The sequence below is a fragment of the Ziziphus jujuba genome, chromosome 10, assembly GCF_031755915.1.
Source record: "Ziziphus jujuba cultivar Dongzao chromosome 10, ASM3175591v1".
Classification (NCBI taxonomy): Eukaryota; Viridiplantae; Streptophyta; class Magnoliopsida; order Rosales; family Rhamnaceae; genus Ziziphus; species Ziziphus jujuba.
In genome coordinates this window covers 16,569,984-16,594,666 of record NC_083388.1, presented here as the reverse complement: position 1 = coordinate 16,594,666, position 24,683 = coordinate 16,569,984, and the positions used below count along the sequence as shown (strand labels likewise).

Below are 24,683 nucleotides of genomic sequence, written 5' to 3'. Positions count from 1 at the left end.
AGGAAGACCAAACACTTCTTGATGCCACTTATAAGAATGGACAGCATCTGATTCAAACTTTTTCCCACTTCTCCATCGAGAGCATATCCATCTGTCAGCTTTAGAGAATATGATTCATCATCCCTACAATATGAATTCTCATCAGGGCTTGAACATGAATTAGAAGGTACCATAGCATTTGTTCTTTCATGGCCAGTCTCCTACCCTACAAGTTACATGCAAATGAAAACAACACAATTAAAGCGCATGTAACCTAATAAAGTAAACAAATTAGACACGATTTTTCTTCAACTTTGCAAGTACCAGAACCATAATTTTCCAAGGATTAATCCAGCCAATCTTGTGAGCAAACAGATAATCGAAAATTTTCTACTTCATTTGGAGATCCTGGTGCATTATATTGCAAGTTATGATAGTTTTTCTTCAAGAGTATGAACCATGAGTTCGTCATTCTGTACATTACTACTACATGTGTCATATGTATCTTCCCTAAAATACTGCCCATGATAATAATTCTCATGATTTTAGAGAATAGTTCCAGAGTACCCATAATTAGAATAAAGATCACTGTCAAACAACTAGAGACCCCACTAAAGAACATTAGGATCCATAAGCATTCCCAATATATATAACTTGATAGCTTCATAGGTATCCAACCAAATGAGTCTAACTGAAATAAAAAATGTAATAGTGGTGCTTAATGCTTCTGAAATCTATTATACTGATCCACATTCAACCATGGTCATCTTGCGACACAAAAACATCACCAAAAGCTTTTTACTTTACAACGGAATGCTATAACATGCACCAAATATTCAAGTGAGCCAATAAATTTTATCCATAAATTATTTAAATACAAACATAAATGTCCTTTTATGAAGTAATATGAATATACAGAGAGAGACCCATACCAAAGGCGGGAATTCATCACTTAAAAGTCAAACTACTATTACAACCCAACTCAATATCCACTTAGAAGGTTAAACAAAAAATAATAATAATAATAATCCAAGGACTTTTTGAAATATCTAAGTAACAAAAAAAAAAAAACAAAAAGCCGCAAAACCACTAATTTCTCATTGTTCGTTTGCTCAATTACATTGTTTATAACTTATAACTGCCTGATAAGGCTAGTAACTTGACACTCAACATATCAAGAGCTCAGTTCATGAATCAAATAATTTTTTAAATTGAAAAATTAGCATAAAACAGTAACTTGGAAAAAAAATCAAATTAATAAAATGATGTAACAAAATGTGCCTAATAGATTTGACTAATTCTAAGAAAAGTAAATTAATCAAAATGAGAAAAACAGTATTACAGGGTAAATTACAATAATCTTGCAATAATCTTTGGGATTGGTCAACTTTCTTATTACAAAATAAATTACAATAATATTTGGGATTGGTAAACCTTTCAAGGTAGAGTTTATGGAAGCTTAATTAGTGGGAGCTATTTGCCATCGTTACTTTCTTAATTTCATTATTTTTTTGTGTAGCAATTTTTATTTTTTCCGTATTTAATTAGAGGTAAGCTTGAATATATACCTACACAAGTTGTACAAAATGATATTAAGGAATAAAACAAAATTATTTTTTCAAATTTTCACCCTTCTTTTCATGGTATCAAAGCATAGATCTTTTCTTGTTTTTGGTTAATTATTTTTCTACTCTTTTCTCAAAGCCATACTATTCTCTTTTATCAAGGTCATACTTTGTTTTTTTCTTAAAGCCATACTCTGTTTTTTTCTCAAGGTCATACTTTGCTCTTTTTTCAAGGCAAGATATGGTTTCTTCTAATCCAAGTATTTCTAATTCAGATATTCTTTTCCAATCCATACACGTTGCATCACTATGATAACCCAAGTATTGTGCTTATGACTCCACCACTCAATGAGGACAATTACAGTACTTAGCATTGATCAACACGTATGACTCTGAAGGCATGAACAAATTAAGCTTTGTAGATGGAACAAAAATCTGCTCCGAATTCCAACTCTTTGACTTATCAACAGTGGGTAAGAGCCAATAACATGGTTACTTCGTGGCTTATGAATTCAATGGTTCCGGATCTTGCAAGAAGTATCATTTATGCCGATACAGCTCAAATAATTTGGGAGGACCATCAATAATGTTTTCTTAACCAAATTGCACAAGGATTTATGAGGTGAAAGAAGTAATTTCAGATTGTAAACAAAGGAATCTTTCCATCACTGGTTATTATACTTGTTTAAAGATTTTATGGGATGAATTGTCATCTTATATAACTATTCCAAGTTGTTCTTGTGGAGCTGCAAATGAAGTTTCAGATTTATTACAACGAGATCGTGCAATGAAGTTCTTACAGGGACTCAATGATGGATATTTTGCCATTAGGAGTCAACTTTTACTACCAAAGTCTACTTTTACTACAGGAGCATCTCCCTACTGTAAATAAAATATATTCTTTGGTATTACAAGTAGAGAGGCAGCTTTCAGAACCTGTCCAAAATTTCTCACCAGAACCCTAGATAAGCCCTGATCCTAGGGAAACCCTACCGGACCCTCCAATGGAAAATCCGGCAGAACCTCCCCTAAACGTTGGACTTACCACAAATTTCCTACACTGAAAACACACTTCTATATTCATCCCCTTATTCCTCCCACATTACTACAAGTTGATTCCATGAATTTACAGCACTCCAAATGAATAACAGTAATCCAGTGCATAATTAATACATAAATGTCCGAGACAGTATACAGAGCTTCATGAAGTACTATTAAGCATAGAATACAATAAGGATGGAAGAAATATTACAATTGAAATAAATGAAAACAAAGGTAACTGCTCGAACTAAGATAGCGACGGAGATTAGGTTCGCTCTGGAAGAATGTTTACCACCCCTTGCACCTAAGGGAACAGAATTTAAAAATATGATATGCTAATCATCTCAATGAGTGACCCTATCTACTGAACACTTTTAATTTCTCTCAAAACCCTCACTATTCACTCCGTTGGAAATGTTCCCTTTTTAAAACATTTTCACAAAACCCGTTATTCATATTTCCCGAAAACCAAGGGATCAATAAATTTAATAAATAATAATTAAATAATCCAAATATAAATAAAATGTAATAAAATATAATAAATAATTTTTGAACACTTTGGGGTTTGAAATTTCTATCTGAAAATTTATACTTGATGCACCACACCATATACCAGTGATGCCCTCCGATACCCAGCGTCCCAAGGACCGAATGGAGGGGAGATTAAAGAGAGAAACTTGCATACGATCGCTTCGGCGTCCCAATAGCGCCGCTGCTGAAACCGTCATCCCGACCACGGAGGGGGGCGGCTGATGCGCAATATATAAGACTTGCCTGCCCTCGGTCCAATGGCAACTCAAGGGAGACATAATAACTTGCGCGCTAATCCACATATACAACCAGAAAACCAATACTGTATGAGTGCGTCTAAAATAAATAACCCAATTTTCCAAAACTTTATTGTGGGAATTATACCATTTTTCGAACTCAACCTCCCACATTTTTCTTTAACATTTCCGGTACAAAACCATCGATAACAATATACAAATAATTTTTCTCGTATCACAAAGTCCATCAAATAATATTCCACGGGCATAATTATAAAATTTGAAACCACCAATTTAAACAAATATTTTTCTTAAAATATTTAAACCAATTATGCCCAAAAAATAACATAAAAATCCAGACACAATTAATTAATGAAAATACCTTGCTCATGTGTAATAAATACAATTAAATCACAATAATGATAAAAAATCCATTAACAAACCCAATTTTCATTTAGCAGCAATAAACATATACGTACTTATAAAATAATATTTTTCCACAATTATAATTAAATTTCCATCACATGAGCATAATTCCAGATATCAATTTAACACCAAATAAATATAATTAATCACCTCAAAATAGTTTTCAAGGTGGGTCACTCACCTTAAGCACGCATATGAATTAAGATCCTCCGCAGGATCAACTCCACTACCCACACGTGCACCTAAAACATCCGCAATACACCAAACCAAATATATTAATATTTTAATCGGATAACACCCAAATGGGTACCCGGAGAGTGAACACAAACGACAACCAAAATTGACGAGTAATATACCGAATCGAAGCTTGAGTGACGAGGATTACGAATCCGGTCTTACTTCCCGGAGATCAGATTCGAGGTGGCCGAAATCTCACCGGAAAGCTTTCGGGATTTAACTCTTCGATTCTCTCAAACCATCACGAATTGGAGGAAAAGGACATCGGATTTGGATTCAAGGGGTCGGAATTAGTGGAGAGGGACTGGAGACGGGACTGGGTACTCGCCGGAATAGGGATTTCTCCGGCGAGCAGTCGCGGTCACCGGCAACCGTCGCTGCCGGCGGTGCGTACGGTGGCTGGTGGCTGATATTTTTGGGGGTTTTGTAGATCGAAGGGAGAGGGTCTCAACGATACTGGCGATGACAAGAATGGAGGCCGGAATGTGGAGATCTCGGCGGTTGAAGGAATCGGCGCGGCCGCCAGAAAAAGCCCCGATCCGGCGCATCGCCGGTCGGTTGGCCGTGAAATTTTGGGGTTTGGTCGGGAATGGAGAGGCGCTCCTGTCTAGCTGGCGCGTGTGGCAAGAATCGACTGGAAATTTTCGCAACTTCGGTGGCCGGCGATTTTATCTCTCCTTCTCTCTCTCCTCTATCTCTTCCTCTCTCCTCCCCTGTCGTTTTGCCAAATAAAAGCCATCATGGGTGACATTGTTCACCCACGTGGACCTCTCAGATGTCGACACGTGGTATCACTGTGCACTTAAGCCAGATATAATAAAATATTACGGTATTCGAAAAACTTCATATGTCCATAACCTTTTAACCAGATGTCCAATTTAAGCGTGCCACTAGTCTATGAACTCGTATCGACGAGTGCTTTACAACCATATGAAAGTCAAAACAAAATTCTACAACTATAAAAAGTCAACTCCCGGCACCTTTTGGACAGTTTGAATCTCGACTTGTTTTGCCCATAACTTTCAAACTGTAGTTTCGTTTTCAACGTGCTACTAGTCTATGAACTCGGGGCATCATGTACTTCGCCACGATACCATGGTCAACTAAAAATTTCAACTGGAACAAAAAGTCAACTTTTGACCCACTCGATCAACGGTCAACCTCAATCAACTTACGAGAATTCCGATGTGGTTTGGGACGGGGTGTTACACAGCGACTACTCAATGCATTATCATCTACTCAACAAGAAGGGTCAGTGTTAATATCTTAAGGTACCAATTACTACCAGAGCATAAAATCAGGTTCTAATTTAAATCATTAAAGATCTAGAAAGAGGATTGGACAAAGACAATATTCAAAACATGATTGTAGTCACTATGGAAGAGATGGTCACACTATTGACAAATGTTACAAAATATATGGATATCTCTCACACACCACCAATAATTCAGAGGCTTCTCATTCTCAACCTCATAGTTTTATAACAACATCTATGCAGTCAACATTATCAAAAATTGAGCAACCTGCCATTGCTTCTCAACCTACTATTGCTTCTCCTTCTACAGTAACAAAGTAGCAATGTGATCAAATTCTAGCCATTCTCCAACAAGGTAGAAATGATGCCTTGACAAGTTTTGTAAGTATTACTTTAAGCTTTTACATAATGACACCTAGATAATTGATAGTGGAGCCACAAATCATATGTGTTGCTCACCACAATTGTTAGACTCTTATACCAAATACTTCTCTTTTTAGTGTCTAAATGGCTGATGGTTTTACTGCTCAATAACCAATATTGGTTCTACTTCCATTTATTCTCTCAAGCTTGATAATATTCTCCTAATTCCTTCTTTTAAATTTAATTTGTTGTCAATTTCACAAATCAAAAAAGGTCTTAATTGTTCAGTAACTCTTTTTTTCCCCCTAATTATTGCATATTTCAGGACCTGACCACCAAGAAAACGATTGGAGTGTGTAAATATTGGAATGTCAAATCAAAAAAGGTCTTAATTGTTCAATAACTCTTTTTTTCCCCCTAATTATTGCATATTTCAGGACCTAACCACCAAGAAAACGATTGGAGTGTGTAAATATTGGAATGTCTTTATCGTATTGTCAATTTCACAAATCAAAAAAGGTCTTAATTGTTCAGTAACTCTTTTTTTCCCCCTAATTATTGCATATTTTAGGACCTGACCACCAAGAAAACGATTGGAGTTTGTAAATATTGGAATGTCTTTATCGTATGCAGCATTCAAAAAATTCTTTATGGTAATGTGAGTCCTTCATTTGACATTTGGCACTAGAGATTCGATCATCCTGCTGCTAATCTATCCAATTATATTTCTGCAATTGACTCTAATGTTCCTTTTTTCCAATAAAATTTGTGATGTGTGTCCTTTGGGAAAACATATGAGAAATCATTTTCCTTCAAGTAACACAAAGACTACTTCACCTTTTGAATTGCTTCATTGTGATATTGGGGGAAATTTTGCTATTCCTAATAATTCTGGTGCACACTATTTTTTTTTTTTACTATTGTTGATGATTTTAGTTGTTGTACTTAGGTTTTTTTAATGAAGCATAAAAATGAAACTCAATCTATTTTGAAATTTTGTTTGTTTTGTTTCCACTCAATACAATACCAGGATAAGGAAAATACAAACTGATAGTTCTCTTGTTGAACCCATTAATGAATTGCATTCTGCTTTTCTATCAAAGGTGGTTGCACTAATAATGGAACAGAATTTCTTTCTAAAGATTTACAAGATTTTTTAAAAACTCATTGGGTCTTCATCAACAAAATTGTGTTGTCATTCCACAACATAATGGTATTATGGAGCAAAAGCATCATCATTTACTTAATGTTGCTCACCTTCCTTTGAACTTTTGGGGGGAATGTGTCCTTATTGCTATTTATTTAATTAACAAAATTCCATCACAAGTCTTGAACGACAAAACTCCATATGAAATGATTTTAGATAAACCTCATACTTACTCTCACCTTAAAGTCTTTGGTTGTCTTTGTTATGCCCATGATCTTTCTCCTCATTAAACTAAATTTGATGCTCATTCCAAGCCTGCTATATTCATTGGTTATCTTTTTGGACAAAAAGGATACAAAATTTATGATAGTGAGTCTCTATTCGGTCCTTTCATCATTTGGTTATACCACTGCCAATTTCTGAATATTATAATGATCCTCTTGTTGTTCTTCCAATTTCAGTGCATCATAATAAAACCAATGCAAATTTTTTTCCTTCGTTATCTCATTTATCTTCTAATGATGTTCATGATTCTAATAGTCGGCTTGTTCGCACACACGAAAGGCACTAGGATATTTGAATGATTACATATGCAACACTACTATTACAACTTCTTACCCACATCCATCGTCAACTTGTGGTATAGATACTTCTCATCCTTTATCCAAAGTCATTTTTTACACTCGTTTGTCTAATAACTAAAAAGTTTTTCTTATATCTCTTAACTCTAAGATGGAGCCAACAAATTTCTATCAAGGTGTAAAAATTCCGGAATGGAGAAAAATAATGTTTGCAGAAATAGGTGCTCTTAAGAAAAACAACACTTGGAGTATCACAACTTTACCACCTGGTAAGCACTCTATTGGTTGCAAATGGATTTATAAGATCAAATATATTTCTGATGGTATTATTGAGGGATAGAAAGCTCATTTGGTGGCCAAAGGATCCACATAAATGGAAGGGATTGATTATAATGAGACTTTTGCTCCCGTTGCTAAGATGACTATTGTTTAATTTTTTATTTTTTTATTTTTTTGCCATTGCAGCCATTAAGGGTTGGTCTTTGCATCAACTTGATGTTAACAATGTATTCCTTCATGAGAACCTTACTGAGGAGGTCCACATACAAATGCCTCTGGGTTATTCAAACAGGGGGAGTCAGAAAATTTTGTTTGTCGCCTTAAAAAATCCGTATATGGGCTCAAACAAGCAAGTCATAATTGGTTTTGCTAAATTAAGTCGTTTTTCTTTTTTTCTTTTTTTAATTTCTGTGGGTTATTCTCAATGAAAGGCAAAGTACACATTTTTTTTAAAATAGATAACATCTGGTCCTACCTTTGTTTTTATTTATGTTCATGACATTTTGGTGGCAGGAGATAACAAAACTCAAGTTGTAACCTTAAAGAATATTCTTAATGCTAAGTTTAGTATAAAGGATCTTAATTTACCCAAGTATTTTCTTAGGATTGAGATTGCACATTCATCTGCAGGTATCTTTCTTTGTCTAAGAAAATATCCTCTTGATATCTTACATGATATGGAAATGTTAGGGTGTCAGACTTCTATGACACAAATGGAACAAAATGTCAAATTTAGTGCTGAAGATGGAGACCTGATACTAGATCCATCTACCTATCAACTACTTATTGGTCGTTTGATGTATCTGAAAATCACTCGACCTGATATTCTTTTTACTGTTAATGTATTGAGTCAATTCATGCAAACACCACGACATCCGCATTTCAAAGCTGCATTATGCATTCTGCTTATTTCAAAGGGAGTATTGGCAAAGGCATTTTTTAATCATCTTCTAGTCAGCTACCACTCATGGCTTATGCTGATTCAGATTGGGCAAGTTGTCCTGATACCCGCCGTTCTACAAGTGGTTATTGTACTTTTCGTGGATTCAATCCTATCTCTTGGAGAATCAAGAAGCAAAGTGTAAATTTTTGATCTTTTGCTGAAGCAGAATATAGATCTATGGCCCAAGTTGCTTGTGAGTTACAATGGTTAAAATCTCTCTTAGCAGATTTCAGTCTCACTTTTCTGGCGCCTACAATTTTATATTGTGATAATTAAGCTGCGGTACATGTTGCCTCCAATCCCATATTCCATGAACGAACCAAGCATATTGAAATAGATTTTCATTTTATTCATGAAAAGATTCAAAGAGGGTTACTTCAAACTTCACATGTATCAGTAACAAAGCAAGTTGCAGAAATTTTTACTAAACCTTTGGTAAGTGACCTCTTTGCTCGTCTTCTTAGCAAGCTGGGCATGATTGATATTCTTGCTCTACCTTGAGGGGGAGTATTACAAGGTCAATTGCAATAATTTTGCAATAATCTTTGGGAATGGTCAACTTTTTTATTACAAAATAAATTACAATAATGTTTAGGATTGGTCAACCTTTCAAGGTATAGAAGCTTAGTTGGTGGAATCTGTCTGCCATCATTACTTTTTTAATTTCATTATTTTGTTACATAGCAATTTTTATTTTTTCCATATTTAATTAGAGATAAGCTTGTATATATACCTACACGAGCTGTACAAAATGATACTGAAGAATAAAACAAAATTATTTTTCCAATTTTTCACCTTCTTTTCAAAGAGGGAAAAAAAAAAAAAAAAAAGTCATCAATGTCCATGTGTGAAGAAGAGTGTGACTGGCCCATTACTCTCAACTCAAACCCACATACTCAAGCTCAAGTGAAGTTTCAATTCAAAATCAATTGACTATGGATGGAGTAAACTACTTAGGTTATATATGGTATTTAGCTCAAATGAAGTTCCAATTCAAAATCAATTGATTATAGATGGAGTAATCCACTTAGGTTATATATGGTATGCCCTTTATATTCCTACCCATATCGGACTTTGGCTTGCATACTAGACAATGCGCATATTTTTCTATCCTATTATTATACCATTTGAAACACTGTCATCAAGAGTGGATTGTCTCACACTTCATACATTTTAATATTCAATGAAGGAAAATGACCAAATGAAAGTCATGGAAAAAAGCATATGATTCTGCTTCATATCTTTCCTTCATTTTCTTCGCAACCAAAAATACCATTGAGAAAGCGGGGAAAAAAAAATTAAACACTTTTTTTTTTTTTAACTGCGATCCAATCAAAGAGGAGAGAAAATAAATGAAAGATCGAAACAGTATCATATCGATAAATGTTTCACCTCCGATTCAGATCGAGAGCAGGAGTAGTTGGGCTTCCAAATTCCAGTTTAAAAGAAGCTTGTTTTTTAGAGCATAAAATTTATAAAAAGGAGCAGTGAAATTAATACTTATTTATTTATTTTATATAACCCAAAAAAAAAAAAATATATATATATATATATATATTTATCAGAGAGAGCGGGTTCGAGAAGCCACAAATGGAAGGTAAATGTGAACAGCGTGGGGGAATTTGAGGGCTTAGCGGTGGCCCAAAATTGGTACTTGCTTGACGGACGTCACAAGGTTTTTGTTCAATGTTTCAGAGATGCTTTTTCTATTTTTTAATTAAACTCCTCCAGACACAAGAAACTTCCCATTCAAGAAAAAATGTTTCTAATTTTTTTTTTTATATCACACTAAAATATTAACAAAATTATTCCATTTAATATGTTATTAATAAATATATAGTTTTAACATTATAATTTTTTTTAAAAAGAAAATATTATAAACGGGATTTGAAATGCAATCATTATCATTATCTAAGTAAACAATCATTTTACAACAGCTTTTATAGATATTTTTTATTAATAAATGTCAGATACTATAAAAATAATATCCATTGTAATTAACTATATTGTATTTTATATATACACACACATGTTCGAGATTCAAAACTATTGGCTAAAAAAGGTGGCAAAGCCTCCTGTTTATTCCACATTGACAATTAATAACATTCACCAAAAAAATAAATAAATAAATTGAGAATTAAAATAATTGATAAATTAGCATTTTTTTTTCCAAAAAACAATAAATTATGAAGGGATAATTTTAACACCAAACTTTGGATCAAGAATTTAAATCCATCTAAATTGCTTCAAAAGGTATAAATTGTTGGGAGAGAGTGTGGAAATAATGGTCTACCAAAAGCATAGTCTTGTGATTAAAATATCTAGTTTAGATTAGACTACTGACTTGTCGGAGGTTTATTTAATTGGCGGTAATGACACTTTGTATGAGAATGTGACATATTTATAATAGGTTCAAGACCCTACCAATAGTGACCCACTAGTGATGCGCGAGTGCCTATCGGATTATTTATCCCTTTTGGGAAAAAAAAAAAATTTGTGAGTGTTTCTCCGCTCATGTATTTTTATATAATGTTTCTATAAATTTTTAACAAATAGTAAAATTTATTGATATGATTTTAAAATAATTGATATAATTTAATATTTTTAATTTTTTTTATTATAATTTTTAACACGTCTAAAAAATTTGTAAAGGGACTATAGTTGATATATCCTTTGAGAGAGAAAAAAAATATATTGTGATACATTATTATTTTAAAAAGTACAATTACTATTCCATAAAAACGTATAATTAATGTCTTTATACTCAAAAAATAAGATTTTAATACTTGTCTTCATTGATAATGGCTATCAGTGGAATCATGCAACTATTAATTGAGGACACTGAATTATGTTTTTAATTTTTTAATAGTGAAAATCTAATAATGAAAAAAGAAAATTTAATAATAGTTAATTAAATAGCCATTTATCACGTAGATTTTACTAATATTCCATCATAGATTTAGAGAAATAGTATTTTTGAAAAATATATGTATAAAAAGAAAATTAATGAACTATTTTTAATTTTTTTGGTCAATTAATAACATTTTTATCACTTATGCAAATTAGGAAAAAATTTACGTTGAGTGAATTAATGCAAAACCATAAAAAAAAAAAAAAATTCTATTTGTCATAATTGATAATCATCATCAAAACACAGACAATTTATTATTATTATTATTATTTTTTATAATAACATATGATAATTTAATTGATTACTCTTTACTGTTCTATATAGTTTTATAGATTTTTTTACACCAATGTCCGTTAACCTTTAAGATTAATGGCATTTTCCCCCTAATCTTTAAAACTGGCACTATAGGTGCCTCCTATAATGGGTAAATTATGTTGTTAGTTGTGCCCCAAAACATTGATTTCATTTGATTTCAGCATTAACTCGTTATGAGCTATGCACGTGCAAGCTAACTACAGAGAAGAAAGGGAGGCTTTTTGATCATTTAGCAAATTAAGATTTAGCCAAATTCCATTTTTTGGCTCATGGTTGAGACACTTTCAGTTAACATTGGACCACGGAACCATATTGATTACATAAAGCGATGACAGCCTACTGATTTTTTGTTTGTGCTGGTGAGAATTTATTCATTGGAAATGGCGATAGACAAAATAGGTTGCTTGGGTGAGTTTCGGATTGTTTGTTAATGTTAGTTTAGGTGGTTTTCACTGGGCTTGGATCAAAAGACGACTATGCATGGTTGCCTAGATCTACAATGTATAAATATCTTTTATGGTTATGGTAAGATTTTACACCTGAAGTATAATAATGGCCAGACTGCATGATTTGGTTGAGTTTTGGATTTGTTAATGAAGTTGGATCACAAAAGATGGTAGTGGTAGGGTCTCACTAGTCGAAAGTAAAGACAATCGAAATTGATAGTTTTGGATGAGTTTGGAGTTTAATTTTTTATTTATTGTTATTATTATTTTATGTTTGTTAAGGCGGTTTTTGATGGATTTTTCAAAGGAGTTGGATCACAATATTATTATGGCTACTTAGATTAGTGGTAGTGCTAAAGTCTCATTCGTCGTAAATGGTGGCTACTTAGATTAGTGGTAGTGCTAAAGTCTCACTCGTCGTAAATGGTGCTGGTTAGAGTTGGTGGTTTGGGTGAGTGTATGGTACATTCCAGCTAAACCATTGATAGGTTTTAGTATCATTTGAGAGTAAATGACCAAATTAACCTTGTCACAAAAGTTTCACCCTTACGCTCACAGCATGCACATGCCAATTTTATGCTCTCAAAATAAATAAAACCTATGTTGTGGGGCAGAAAAACACGGTTTCTGTAACATCTGTTGTCAAATTCAAAAATATTATCAATTTTAAAGGTTATGAGGCATCGATGCTACACAAAAAAAAAAAAAAAAAAAAAAAACCTAGTTTTGTAGGTTTCACAAAATCAGTAAAAATTTAAATAGATTAAAATTGTTATATCAATAGGGATCCTTAATCATCAAAATAATGAAAAGTAACAATTTTTTTAACATTATGCTTGCATGATGACCTTGATTGATCTTCTATAATAAAAATAAAAAAGGAAAAATGGGAAAAAAAAAAATCAAAAAGTAGGTGTAGTTTAGTAATGTATTAGTTTTTTATTTTTATATTTAATTATATAATAGACATATGCAATAAAATGATTAGCTCTGTTAGTTTTTGAACTATGTCTATAGTTACACTTTAATCCCGAAACCTTTTTTTTGACACATTGGTCTTTAATTACTTTAAGTCTACTATTTTTGCGACATGTACTGTGCATTGAAAAGCTTTAATAGTAAGTGAAGTTGTCTAATCTTGCAATTTTGTCTTTTTTTTTTTTTTTTTTTTTTGTGTTGCAATAAGTGTATGCATATCTAAAATAGTAGTGCTATAAAAACCAAATGATTTACTAAATAATATAGAATAGATGATGTATTATTATCTTATTAATTAATAAATAAATATAATTTAAATATAGATAAATGAACCAAAAATAATTATAACTCAAGATAAATCAATAAAATAATATCACATTATTTGGTAAACTATTTTGTGCTTTTAGTATTATTGTAGCTCAAAATGTTAACAATTAGATTAAAAATAATTTAAGGACTAATAATAATGCACAAAAAAAATTGAAGTTTCATGATTAAAATGTTATAAATATATATATATATATATATATATATATAAATATGTATAAGGATCAAATTTCAACTATAGGCATAGCTAAGGGGATTATATGAATATGGAGGAATGAAAAAAAAAAAAAAAAAGCAGCATGAAATTGTGTTTATTTTATTATTTATTTTTACCAGCATAATATTGTGTTTATTGAAATGAATAAATTATACACAATTACATAGAAAAAATTAAAACCAAAAATAAAAAATTAACATGTTATGGAACGAGAACTGAGTTACAAAAAAGGATCCTCTTGAAAACCAAGTGTCTTTATTTATTTATTTATTTTAAAGTAACGTGAGAAAGACCAATAGTTCGATTTGATCTGTTGCATTTTGAACTTCGATCCAACGATCAGAACCCCTCGTGCTAGACGACCAACTCCTTCCCTCCCTTTTACCTCGCCATGACTTCCTCCCCGCCATTTCTTGCTCCGGAAAAAAACCACTCCTTTCCATACCAAACGAACTCTCTTTGCTCTCTCTCTCTCTCTCTCTCAATACCCTCCCTTTTCTCCATTTCCCATTTTCCATCTCTTTCTTTCCATTTTCTCTCTCCCCAAACACTTCTCATTTTCTTTCCTTGTTTTTTGCTTTCTTACACATGTATTGCAAGTCCTTCCTCACACCCTAAAGTTGCCTCTTTTACCTTCTCTGGAGATCATCACAGATCGATATGAGCAGGAAAAAGGCTAACGCGTGCGAGGGTTTCTCTGTTCCTGTGTTGCTCGTCATCGTTTTGAGCTTGCCTAGCCGCGTTGCAAGCCAAAATGCCGAAGATCTCAATAATAATCACGCGGCTCTTGATATGTTCTCTGGGCTTATCAATTCCCAGATTTCCAACTTTACTTACGTTTTCTGGGACGACATCAAGGAACATTTCGGTTTCTGCATAACCGACGTGTGAGTCTTTTGTGTGTGTGTATATATATGTATATTTTTTTTATTCTTTTTGAATATGAAAATTCTCCTATCTAGAAATTTTTTTTCCAAGATTATTCGGGACAACGTCACACCAGAACTGGTGTCTTATTGAAATTTTGTCTGAACGTCATACATTATCGTTATGACAATCCCAGACAAAATTGTCCGGATCAGAGAATTGCCCTCTCTTTATATGTTTACACGCACACACACACACACGAGTGACTTCTTACTTAATCAGAGAGCTGTAAGGTTTAATTTTGTCTCTCCTCTATCTTTATTTTTCTTCAGGAATGCTGATTATAATGCTGCATTCAATTTCTCAAAAGATATTACATTTATTTCCAATTGTGCTAAGAAAAACAGAGGTACCAACAATTACATTCGTTATTGTCATGATTCTATCTTTTAACTAGAAGGTGAAAGCGGTTTATTTTTATTCTATTTTTATTTTTAATATCATTTAATTTAATTTTTCTAATTTAATTCAGGGAAAAAATTATTTTGTCCCCTACCCCTCCCTCCCAACTCCACAATTTGGGTCTGAGAAATCAGTTTTTCATGTTTAGTTTGGAAAGGAGTGTTTGAGAAACTACTGTAGATGTTTTATAGGTTATGATCATGTATCATACAAGGAAAACTTTAATGTAATTTCACAACCATAATTGTGGCAGAAAAAGGCAAAATAACAATGTTTTGCTTGAACCAGCGAGAAAAAAGGGCCCAAAAAAAAAAAAAACAAGAGGACAAAATTGTAAATTTTTGCTTGATTATTTTAATTTTCTGCAGAGAAACACGTGAGGAGTTTATTTTTGCCTTTTTGGTTTGGCTATGTCATTTTAGAGTTGAACATTGTGTTAATAAGGGTTTAAACTGTTGGGAGGGATAAAATTGAAAAGTCTCGATCAACTATATAGATATTAAAATTGAAAAAAAAATAAAATATAGCTCTGTATTTCATAGCTGTCTAATTCAGAGAGCTCCTTGTAGATTTAAACTTGGTTTACCAAAAATTTTTATTTCAATAGTGCTATACAGAACCCTTCTACCTTCTTGAAACTTGGTTTACCGAAAAATTTTCATTCAAACTTGGTATTTATTTTTTCAATCTACAATTTTATTATAAACTTATGACATCTATTCTGAGATTTCTGATGATGCTTTGGGTGAACCAAGATATTATGCAGCGGATGTGCACAGCAGCAGAAATAAAGTTCTATTTCAATGGTTTCTTCAGCAGTGATTCATCATCAAAGAAAACCAATTACTTAAAACCCAACAAGAATTGTAATCTGACATCATGGGTTAATGGATGTGAGCCTGGCTGGGCATGTAGTGCTGGTGAGACAAAGGCTGACCTTAAAAATGCAAAGGATATGCCTACCAGAAGTACTGCCTGTGCACCTTGTTGTGAGGGTTTCTTCTGTCCCCATGGTCTTACTTGCATGATCCGTAAGTATTTGGTAATTCTTCTAAATAATCATGTTCTATATACAAGGAGAGTTTCTGAAATTGACATCACTGGTTTATCCATTCTCTTGTTGGTTTTTTTCTTTAAAATTTTCTGTGGATATAACTTCGATGTAAAACTTTCTTCGTTTATTTCAATTCTTCCTATGTATTTGCGTTATGACTATAGAGGTTCTTGCTACTAGTTTAATCTCTTATATTCCATGTAGTAGTTATTCCTCCTTGTACCCTTCCAATGTAAGTAAATTTCATAACTGAAATTATAATGTTAGTTGAAATACAAGTTGCATTTTGCTGCTTAGGTTGTTTAAATAAGCTCACTGGTTAGCTTTTGGTAGACCTATCATGTAGCAACATTTCACTCATCCAAGATGCTGGAAAGAATTAAAAACACTAGTACTTGAAAGTAGAATTCATATGAACATTTTAATTGTAAATCCATGTGAATTAATTTATTTTAGGTTTTCAATTTCTTTTTAAAGCATTCCTCCCTTTATTGGTAAGACAAAGAAAATCATTATGAGCTTGTGAAACATTGTAAATCTAGAAGGACCTTGTTACAATAAAAGAATTATTGTTCTTCTTGATTATCATGTTATTGTCCAATTAGCATCTACTCTAGTCTTCTAGAAATAGCATTGCTTAAAGAATGCATTAGCTTCTCTTCTGGTCACTCTTGATGGTTTTATTTACCAAGGAGTATTCCTAAAAGTTGCCTGATTCTGATAAAAACTCTTGTCTTCCTCCTTTGTTTCGATCTTCATCAGCCTATCTATTAATTTTCAGGCTCATCAAAACAATTGAGTAAACTTTTCCTGCTGGGATAGGATTATATCATGATACACAAATTATGTCTACAATCATCGTAGTTCCACAGGAAATCTTTTGTTTATCAACATATTAAAGTTGGAAAGCCTGTGTTCAAAGGGGATAGCTTGTTGTGAAGGGCTCTGCTTTTCCTTTTCGTATTTCATAATGATTGGCAGCAAGGAAAGAATAGAATATATGAAGCTGGGACATTCTCCATAAAAGAAGCTTTGCATGTTTGCTTGTATTTTTTTTTTTTTTTTTTTTCCCCTTTACGTGGTGCCTGCTTACACTATAACAACATGATTTTTTCACAATAGACATACATATTTATAAATTGTTACTCAGATTTCATATTCTAGGCTAGACTTCACTATCATGCATTCTTCACGACTTTTTCCTAACTTATATCTTTTTGTTACTGCTTCTAATCTCATCTAATCTATGAAGCATGCCCTCTGGGTGCTTACTGTCCACTTGCAAAACTCAATAAAACTACTGGCATATGTGAGCCGTAAGTTCCTGTTTTGAAAACTTCTCTTGTTGCTTCTCGTTTTCTATTGATTTTATCGTGCATTAATATTTACTAGCAGAACTTGTTTTACAGATACCATTATCAGCTACCTCCTGGTGAACCAAACCATACTTGTGGAGGAGCAAACACTTGGGCTGATATTTTGAGTAGTAGTGAGGTATTCTGCTCGGCAGGATCATATTGTCCGTCTACTGTCAAAAAAAATCCTTGCAGTAGGGGGTATTGATAATTATCCCAGATCTTCTAGCAATTGTCCATAGATTTAGATGTTCTAACTTTATTTCTTTGCTGCATGTATCAAAAACTTGATATTTCGTGTTACATTTTGGTGTTTTATCATTATATTGTTGTTTTTCTTATTTGTTTTATTATCAGCATCATCATTGAATAACGTCAAATGAACCATATATTACTTATTTTTAATACTAATGCCATTTATTTTGTCTATTAATGCAGACATTACTGTAGGACAGGTTCTACATCTCAGCAAGGTAATAATGCAAATTCAATCATAAATATATAAGAGTATTTTCTCTTAAATAGCCATTCACTACGGGTGAAAATGTGCACTTTGGTTTTCAATTGACTATTATGTATATGGTTTGGAGTTCAGAAAACAATAAGGACATAGCTTCGGTATCAGATGCCCAAACAGGGCAATAATGTTATAATTAGCCTATCTTGTTCATTAGAAAAAGAAGTAAAAATTTGTAACATCAACTATAAAATCAAATCAACCGGTAGGACAGGAGCATTAATCCATGAGAATTAACCTATTGCCTTTCTGGTATCCTGTATGGAGGTAGTAAATAAAATTAATTTCCATTATTGACTTAAACTTCAAGTCATTGATTTAGTGGCTGTTTAAATATTCCAAGCATTGTGTTTCTGAAACTTAGCCTTTGTTTTGGCCATGTCCTAAAAATTATTTGATGATCATAGATAATTTCTTAAGAAATATTATTTTTAAGATCAAAAGATGGATATTTTACTTCATGCCAAACAATGACTTGCATTCTAGTTTCCTTTTGCAAACAGCCAAAGATTTCAGTTTAGGGTATAAATTAAATTTAATATGACTTTATAGTATTTTCTAAGAACTGATTTAGGACCATTTAGAGTACCTATGCTTCAATAGAGAGGAACTTTATGATGATACTGACTCAAGAAAGGTCATACACTGTGGTTGCCAAGAAAGGAGTCTGGTATATTTGCCAAGCTAGCCATGTCAAAGTTTCATGAATGCCATTTACTATATTGAAGATCAACTCAAACTAACAAACTAGTTATATGTCCATAGCATCGTATTTACAATTTTTTTTTTTTTTTTTTTGGGTGAATGTGCTTGTATAATTAGTATGTCAAGGAAAAGGACTTATTATTGCCTTATCATAGACTTTTGACAAGAAAAACTGAATCTTAAATTTTGAGAGCATTAGGATTTATAAATTGTGTTGTCAAGAATGAAGAATGTAGGTTGTATGATGCCAAAAAAAGGAAGGTACTGTTCTGGACCTTGACAATAGAAAGAGCTTGTAAGATTGAGAGATATTTTTGTTGATTACCTCTATTTCACTAATCTTGAATTATTGCCTTGTTGACGCATGTAAATCTCATCAATAATAGCATTTCTAATCAATAATGCATCCAATCTATATAACTGAAGTAAATTATCCTTTTAGAAGATGGTGGTTTCAGGGCGCTGGCACTAATAATCTATATTTTATGCTTTCAGAATGTTTTCGGATGGCAACTTGTGAACCAAAATCAGCAAACCAGAATATCACCGCCTATGGTGTCATGCTTTTTGTGAGTGTTCTTTACTATCTAATTTGTAACAATTTAAATGACAACAGTTATGAGCGGCAGTTCCATTATTGGTTGAGTTTATAAAACAAACTAATTTCTCAAATGACTGACTGGAGCCAAATATGGATATTGGCTGAGGCAACTCAGCTCTCTTATCATTTATAACACCCAAAGTCTCTATCAAAGGCACTAATTGAAAAATAACTATCAAAGGCACTAATTGAAAAATAATCTTTGCACTTGTGATAACATTTATTTACTTTATATCTTTGCTTGTTAATGTATAAAAATGTTAATAGAACTACAAAAATTCCCTTTATCATTTAATTCCATTTATATATGATGTAAGGATTCAGAAAATACTGGATCTCAACCTACACTAGCAAAGTTGTTGATAAAACTTCAAAAGTTGTATCGATTGTTTTTTTTCCTGAGCTTTCATTCCTCAATCCATTGTTTCCTACCTTCCCACCCATAAAAAGTATTATAAAGCCTATAAAACAACAAGTTACTATAATTTCTTCATTATAGATTGACATCTTCTTCTAACTTAAAGCACACCTCTGAATTGCATGCATGCATAAGATTGTCAGAATTGAACCTTCACTTGTCAATGCAGGCTGGATTGAGTTTTCTGCTTGTAATTATTTATAATTGTTCGGATCAAGTTCTTGCAACCAGGGAGAAAAGACAAGCAAAATCCAGGGAAAAGGCAGTTCAAAGTGTAAGGGAGACTGCACAAGCACGTGAAAAATGGAAATCTGCCAGAGACATTGCTAAGAAACACGCGATTGGATTGCAAACACAATTATCACGTACATTTTCTCGCAGAAAATCTTCTTCAAGGGCAGCATTTGGACTAGGTAGAGGTGGATCAGATTCATTGCCACCTATGCCACCGCAAAGTGCGGTAGGACCATCTAAAGGAAAGAAAAAGGAAAAAAACACTCTCACAAATATGATACATGCAATTGAGGCAGACCCAGATAGTCATGAAGGTTTCAATCTGGAGATAGGAGATAAAAATATCAAAAAGCAAGCACCAAAGGGCAAGCAGCTGCATACCCAAAGCCAAATTTTCAAGTATGCATACGGTCAAATTGAGAAGGAGAAGGCTTTACAGGAGCAGAATAAGAACTTAACCTTCTCTGGGGTTATTTCAATGGCCAGTGATATTGAAACCAGGAAAAGGCCAACAATAGAGGTTGCTTTCAAGGATCTAACTCTCACTTTGAAAGGGAAAAATAAACATCTTATGAGGTGTGTAACTGGAAAAATATCACCTGGCCGGGTTTCAGCTGTCATGGGTCCATCTGGTGCTGGAAAAACAACATTTCTTTCTGCTTTGGCAGGAAAAGTGAGGGGATGTACCATGTCGGGTTTAATTCTTATAAATGGAAAAGTTGAATCAATCCACTCCTACAAGAAAATTATTGGATTTGTGCCACAAGATGATATTGTACATGGGAATTTGACTGTGGAGGAGAATCTTTGGTTTAGCGCAAGATGCAGGTATACCTTCTTTGGGTCCATCCTTCATACATGTTGCTAATCTTTACTTCTCTTTTAAACTATATTTCTATTTCTTTCACATGATTTTGGGGTAACACATTACCAAAACAGCATGTCTGCGAGGACTATCGATTAGGAGTATTGGTTTATGTTTTATCAGTTTTCTTAGAGCCCATGCATAATGCATTCACACGTTCATACATAAATCAATAAGCTGGCTGGCATTCAACAGTAGGTTTAAACCATTTGTTTTAGTTTCAATTTGTTCTTTACAAATACTCTTTGATGTGCTGTAAACTTTGTGTACTTTCATTTGTTCTTTTTTTTTTTTTTTTTTTTTTTCTCTACTGTGACTATATCTAAGTGCTAAAAATAATTTTCCTCTTCATGGATCTCGGGCTACTATAGACTATCTGCTGATTTGCCAAAACCAGAAAAGGTTCTGGTTGTTGAAAGAGTTATAGAGGCATTGGGGCTGCAGGCTGTGAGGGATTCGTTGGTTGGGACAGTGGAGAAACGAGGAATCTCCGGTGGTCAAAGGAAACGGGTAAATGTTGGGCTGGAGATGGTCATGGAACCTTCACTTCTGATTTTAGATGAACCCACATCTGGTTTAGATAGTTCATCTTCTAATTTACTACTTAAAGCTCTTCGGCGTGAGGCTCTTGAAGGTGTGAACATTTGTATGGTTGTTCACCAACCAAGGTAAATTTATTATCCCTTATATTTATACATCTATGACATGCTTTTTTCTCCTTTTCTATTCCATTATTTAATTATAGACCAAATTATGCATCAAGTACTGTGTCCCATTCTATGCCTTGTGCTCAATCATGCTGACAATAGAAATTGTAACTATGGTATGTAAAGTAGGTAGAAATTCTTACATTTCCTTTTTATTTTTTTATTTTATATATATATATATATATATATATTTCATAATTTTCTTTGGAAAAAACAAAGAAATTTTCCTACCTTTTTTTCGTATAGAATACAAACACCAAGCAGCCGTACTGTTTGATAATCTGCATCTTTTAACTCTTCAGGCACATCTCATTCTCTTGTTATTATTAGAATTTCTTTCATTCTTGATTGCATGTGATCTCTTTCTTTTACATGTTTACACCTAATTGTTTGGAAAGAGCCTGGTAGTTACAACTATTAATCACTAAAATGATATGGATATTAAAACATTATACATTCATCTATTCTATGCACAGGTTGGGAATAGATGCATAGCTTATATGTCTTAAGTCTTAATTTGCTTCTTCTTCTTCTTCTTTTTTTTTTTTTTTGGTGGGGTTGTTTCAGCTACACCTTGTTCAGGATGTTTGATGATTTGATACTTCTAGCTAAAGGTGGACTTACAGTGTATCATGGCTCTGTAAAGAAAGTTGAAGAGTACTTTTCTAGCCTTGGAATTATAGTCCCTGAGCGTGTCAACCCACCGGACCATTTCATCGACATTTTAGAGGGCATAATAAAACCAAGCACAAGTTCAGGTGTAAACTATAAACAACTACCTGTTAGATGGATGCTTCACAATGGTTACCCAGTTCCAATGGATATGCTTCAGAGTGTTGATGGAATGGCTGCCTCTGCAAGTGAAAATTCTGCTAATGGAGCAAAAGAAGGTGATGCTGCAGTTGATGGACAGTCCTTTGCTGGAGAGTTTTGGCAAGATGTTAAGTGTCATGTTGAGTGGAAGAAAGACAATATACAACACAATTTCTTGACGTCTAATGACTTATCCAATCGAAATACCCCAAGTGTATTTCAACAATATAGATACTTCCTAGGGAGGTGAATACTGAATCTATTTCTTTTATATCTTGCCATATCTCCATTGATGAATGCCAAGCATCTTTATTGGTCAAGCAGGGTTGTAGTTTTGGTTATCAAACCTTATTGTTTATCGTTGGGACTTTGCAGAGTCGGTAAGCAACGATTACGAGAAGCTAGGACACAAGCAGTAGATTTTCTGATTCTGTTGCTGGCTGGAATCTGCTTAGGAACACTTGCTAAAGTGAGCGATGAAACTTTTGGGTCGCTTGGTTATACATACACCGTTATAGCAGTTTGTAAGTTAATATCTATATGCAGTTTATTTTTCATTCTTGCAATGCTTCTCCTTTAATCAAATTTTAACATTATGAATCTTGGATGTCTTGCTTCCTAGTGCCAAAGCATTATCTTTCTGGTATTGTAGGGCATTTTTCACTTCTCACCATGTCCACATTTTTGTTTCGGGTACAGCTCTTCTATGCAAGATTGCAGCTTTGAGATCTTTTGCACTGGATAAGTTGCACTACTGGAGAGAAAGCTCTTCTGGGATTAGTAGCTTGGCTTACTTCCTTGCAAAAGATACAATTGACCATCTAAATACATTCATCAAACCTCTAGTTTATCTTTCTATGTTCTATTTCTTCAACAATCCTAGATCATCTGTCACAGATAATTATGCAGTTCTCTTCTGTTTGGTTTATTGCGTGACTGGTATTGCTTATGCTTTGGCCATCTTTTTTGAACCCGGTCCAGCACAATTGGTGAGAATTTCTTTCTCACAAGTTAATTTGATTTCATTATACTGAAAGAACAAAAAGGGCATTCAAAGGAAAAGTCACAGGTAACTTTTATATTATGCAGTGGTCAGTGCTCCTTCCAGTCGTTTTGACTCTCATAGCAACTAATAATAGTGACAGCAAAGTTGTTGATTTCATATCTGACTTGTGCTACACCAAATGGGCTTTGGAAGCATTTGTTATAGCAAATGCTAAGAGGTTTGACAAAACCAACTTAATCTAATTGTGATTTTCTGTGCCATTCTTGATGTTAATTTTTTTTTGCTGCATTTTGTGTCCTTATACTTCTAGATATGATGGAGTGTGGCTTGTAACTCGATGCGGTTCGCTTATGAAAAGCGGCTATGATCTCAATCATTGGTATCGTTGTTTACTCTTCCTCCTTGCTTTCGGCGTGCTTAGTCGTGGGGTTGCATTCTTTTGCATGGTAACCTTCCAGAAAAAGTAGATTCAATACTTTGAAACTGGTCTTTTTGTACATGAATGAAAAATTCTATATAGAGGCACTTTAATCAGTTGTCGGCTCATACCCTTTGAAGATTTTTGGAAAATGAACATTCTCTAAGGGATTGACACTCTCAGAAACTGTAGCACAAAAGAAATATGCAGTGACAATCTGCAGGTCTGGGTCGGGATGAAAGCGGCAGTCAATATAATTATTTAAGACATTTCTTCCTACTTAGCGTTTGGTGTTACACCACTTCTGTAGGATCACTTGGCTACTCTTTGATTTGTACTTGGAGTTTCTCTCCAATATTGTGAATATTACATGTACCATTCTAACCTGTAAACTTAGGATTACAAAAACCATACCCTCTTCTTTTTACTTTTTTTTCTTTTTTTTAAAATTCTTTGGAGAGCTTAGTGGATGAGAATAGAACTTTTTCCTACACTACACCGGCAATTTATCACATCTTTCATTTTTTATGACATACAACTTTGGCTTCAGTGCATTTAAGTAGATCAGAGAAAACAAGCACCGAATCCCCCAAATATTGTTAACTACATTTTTTAGATCAATTTCTTGTTTGTTTTCTGTTCATGGGTTTTCTAGATGATAATGAGTAGATGATAAGTGAATTTGTGAAATCTCTCAAAAGTTTTGCCATGATGGGTGATGGTGCCCATCTTATGGTGTATATCTCACACTAGATTACATGTATCTTGAGATAATATACCCCACGAATTACCTGCAAACAGGCAACAGGCACCTAACATATGTGGGCACATTGCCCATCATAGCAGAACTGGTACATATATATGTGCTTCCTTGGAGCTATAGC

General features: G+C 33.4%; 2 protein-coding genes across 2 annotated transcripts; both read left to right on the top strand.

Moving 5' to 3' along the window:
* Positions 1-7,512: 7,512 nt before the first annotated feature.
* On the top strand, positions 7,513-8,725 carry LOC132799681 (uncharacterized). The gene is made up of 4 exons (XM_060812125.1): positions 7,513-7,630; positions 7,827-7,919; positions 8,154-8,270; positions 8,331-8,725. Exons 1-4 carry the CDS (start codon positions 7,513-7,515, stop codon positions 8,723-8,725), a joined length of 723 nt encoding a protein of 240 aa, XP_060668108.1.
* A 5,546-nt stretch (positions 8,726-14,271) lies between these two features.
* LOC107404185 (ABC transporter G family member 28) lies at positions 14,272-24,353 on the top strand. The gene is made up of 14 exons (XM_016011129.4): positions 14,272-14,664; positions 14,977-15,053; positions 15,862-16,137; positions 17,413-17,476; positions 17,570-17,716; positions 17,954-17,988; positions 19,233-19,306; positions 19,926-20,818; positions 21,227-21,523; positions 22,130-22,621; positions 22,751-22,899; positions 23,075-23,364; positions 23,465-23,598; positions 23,692-24,353. The coding sequence occupies exons 1-14, from the start codon at positions 14,438-14,440 to the stop codon at positions 23,846-23,848; spliced, it is 3,312 nt and encodes a 1,103-aa protein (XP_015866615.3). The 5' UTR covers positions 14,272-14,437; the 3' UTR covers positions 23,849-24,353.
* Positions 24,354-24,683: the final 330 nt, after the last annotated feature.